At 52.3% G+C, this 2,533-nt stretch overlaps 1 protein-coding gene across 2 annotated transcripts in view; it reads right to left on the reverse strand.

Moving 5' to 3' along the window:
- The window catches only part of KLHL10 (kelch like family member 10), a 13,306-nt gene extending 12,040 nt beyond the window's left edge, over nucleotides 1-1,266 (reverse strand). Inside the window, exon 1 of one of the 2 annotated variants that reach the window (XM_017509441.2) lies at nucleotides 1,165-1,266. Coding sequence is in view for 1 of the 2 variants with exons in the window: in XM_037731649.1 (XP_037587577.1) it covers nucleotides 626-819 (194 nt within the window). In the remaining variant the exon portion in view is untranslated. Of the gene's footprint in view, nucleotides 1-625; nucleotides 951-1,164 lie in introns of those variants that run through there. The other variant, XM_037731649.1, reaches the window with a different exon arrangement.
- Between the last annotated feature and the right edge of the window lie 1,267 nt (nucleotides 1,267-2,533).

Here is a 2,533-nt window from a genome sequence, read left to right on the forward strand (position 1 = left end):
AAAAAAAAAAAAAAAAAAGTAGCGTGATGTAGTGGGATGTGCCTGTAGACCTAGCTACTTGGGAGGCTGGGGTAGGTGCATCGTTTGAGCCCAGCAGTTCAAAGCTGCAGTGACCTATGATTGCATCACTACACTCCAGCCTGGTCAAAAGAGTGAGACCTTATCTCTAAAAAACTTAAAACAACAACAAAAAAATCTTTTTTGAGATGAAGTCTTGCTTTGTCACCCAGGCTGGAGTGCAGTGGCATGATCTCGGCTCACTGCAACCTTTGCCTCCCGGGTTCAAGCAATTCTCCTGCCTCAGGCTCCTGAGTAGCTGGGATTACAGGTGTGCACCACCATGCCTGGCTAGTTTTTGTATTTTTAGTAGAGATGGGCTTTCACCATGTTGGTCAGGCTGGTCTCGAACTCCTGACCTCATGATCTGCCCACCTCAACCTCCCAAAGTACTGAGATTATAGGTGTGAGCCACTGTGTTGGGCTTAAAAATTTTTTTTTGAAGGAGTACAGAGCCTTGACCGTGTCCCTAAAGTTGAGATGGTGGGGTGGGAAAGAGAAAACGGATCAAAGTGTCTCAAAATGAGCCCAATTACCCCTTTGGCTTAGTTTGGCAACCCTGTTATACCTAAAGTAGGAACTGCAGCTACAGAGGATGTTCTTGTGGGCATTGAACTCAAAGCCATTGACCTTGATGACCACGTCGCAGAGCTTGCCCTCTAGCCTAAGCTCGTTGAAGATCTCACAGGTCATCGCACTCATCTTCCTCTCCATGTGAGGCTGGTGGAAACGTGTGGAGGCCGCCATGCTCTCCATCTCCATGACACCCCGGGACCAGCGGAGAGAGGTTGCTCTCCTAGAGTGTTGGGGAGGGTTGTGGGGGGCCCCTTTAGCCAGCTGTCGCTCCTTTTCCCTACTACATCTTTCGTATAGGGCCTATCAGGCAGACCAAGTTCCAGAATCCTGGGCCTGCAGTGAGATCATGCGGGATTGTGCTCTCAGGTTCTGGAACTGCCTCCTGGCCTTGTGCACTTCCTTCTCCCCTCCCCCCCACCCCACTTAGGCTGAAAACCACCTCATACCTCCTTCTGTGTCCTTGAACCCAGAACAGAACCGTGACCACTAGCACCATCTGAGTGTTTATTGGTTCCAGCTCCTGTTACTCACCTGATACAGGTCTCTATCCCTGGAGCATCCGTCTACCTTTCGCAGCCCAACACTTGGCTCCCTAGTCACTGAACTCAAGGAAATCCAAGTCACTTGAGGCTGAAGGGAAAAGTAAAGCTGATTAAATTTATTTATTTCCTCCCCTCCCTCCCTCCCTCCCTCCCTCTTTCTCTCTTTCTTGACAGTTTCTCTCTGTTGCCCAGGCTGGAGTGCAATGGCGTGATCTTGGCTCACTGCAACTTCCGTCTCCCAGGTTCAAGCGATTCTCCTGACTCAGTCTCCCAAGCAGCTGAGATTATAGGCATGAGCCACCATGCCCAGCTAATTTTTGTATTTTTAGTAGAGATGGGGTTTCACCATGTTGTCCAGGCTGGTCTTGAACTCCTGATGACTGCAGATGATCCACCAGCTCAGCCTCCCAAAGTGCTGGGATTATGGGTGTGAGCCACCCCGCCTGGCAAATTTCTTTCTTTTTTTGTAGACGAGTCTCCCTCTGTCACCCAGGCTGGAGTGCAATGGTGTGATCATAGCTCACTGCAGCCTCGACCTCCTGGGCTCAAGTGATCCTCCCACCTCAGCCTCCCGAGTAGCTGGGATTACAGGTGCTTGCTACCGTGCCCAGGCAACGCTGATTACATTTCAGAATGCTGTCCCAGGTCTCCCAGCCCCTAGATGGGTTAGTCACTCAGTTTCTTCTGGAATGAGGAATGGCCTAGTTAACAGAGCACCTTCTGGGTGATTAACAGAATTCGGTTTATGGCTCCTTCATCTCTCCTCCCATCCCGCCGTGTGTTTTTCTGTTTTTGTTTCTGAGACAGGGTGTCATCTGTCGCCCAGGCCGGAGTACAGTGGTGCAATCTCGGGTCGGTGCAATCTCGGGTCACTGCAGCCTGGACCTCCCGGGCTCAAGTGATCCTTCCGCCTCAGCCTCCCGCGTAGCTGGGACTACAGGTGCCCATCACTACGCCAGGCTAATTTTTATATTTTTTGTGGAGACGGGGTTTCGCCATGTTGCCCAGGCTGGTCTCGAACTCTTTGGCACAAGCGATCCTCCTGCCTCGGCCTCCCAAAGTTCTGGGATTACAGGCGTGAGCCACCGCACCTGACCCCAGACATGTTTTTGCCACACAAACTTTCAGCCTGGAAATGACCACGCTTGGCAAGGTTTTTCCTCCACAAAGAGTGGCAGAACCCTACCCACCCACGTAACCCCAACACCTTGGGACCTTCACGCTGCTCTTCACAGTAAATAGAACCCTCCGCCAGTTTGCCGAGCGCACCAGGCAAGCACACCCAGATCGCAGCAAGCTCCGGGATCCCTCAATTCTAGGCCCCGCCTGGCCCGGCCCCGCCCCCGGCCCCGCCCCCA

Source organism: Cebus imitator, unplaced genomic scaffold (assembly GCF_001604975.1).
Source record: "Cebus imitator isolate Cc_AM_T3 unplaced genomic scaffold, Cebus_imitator-1.0 Scaffold415, whole genome shotgun sequence".
Lineage (NCBI taxonomy): Eukaryota > Metazoa > Chordata > Mammalia > Primates > Cebidae > Cebus > Cebus imitator.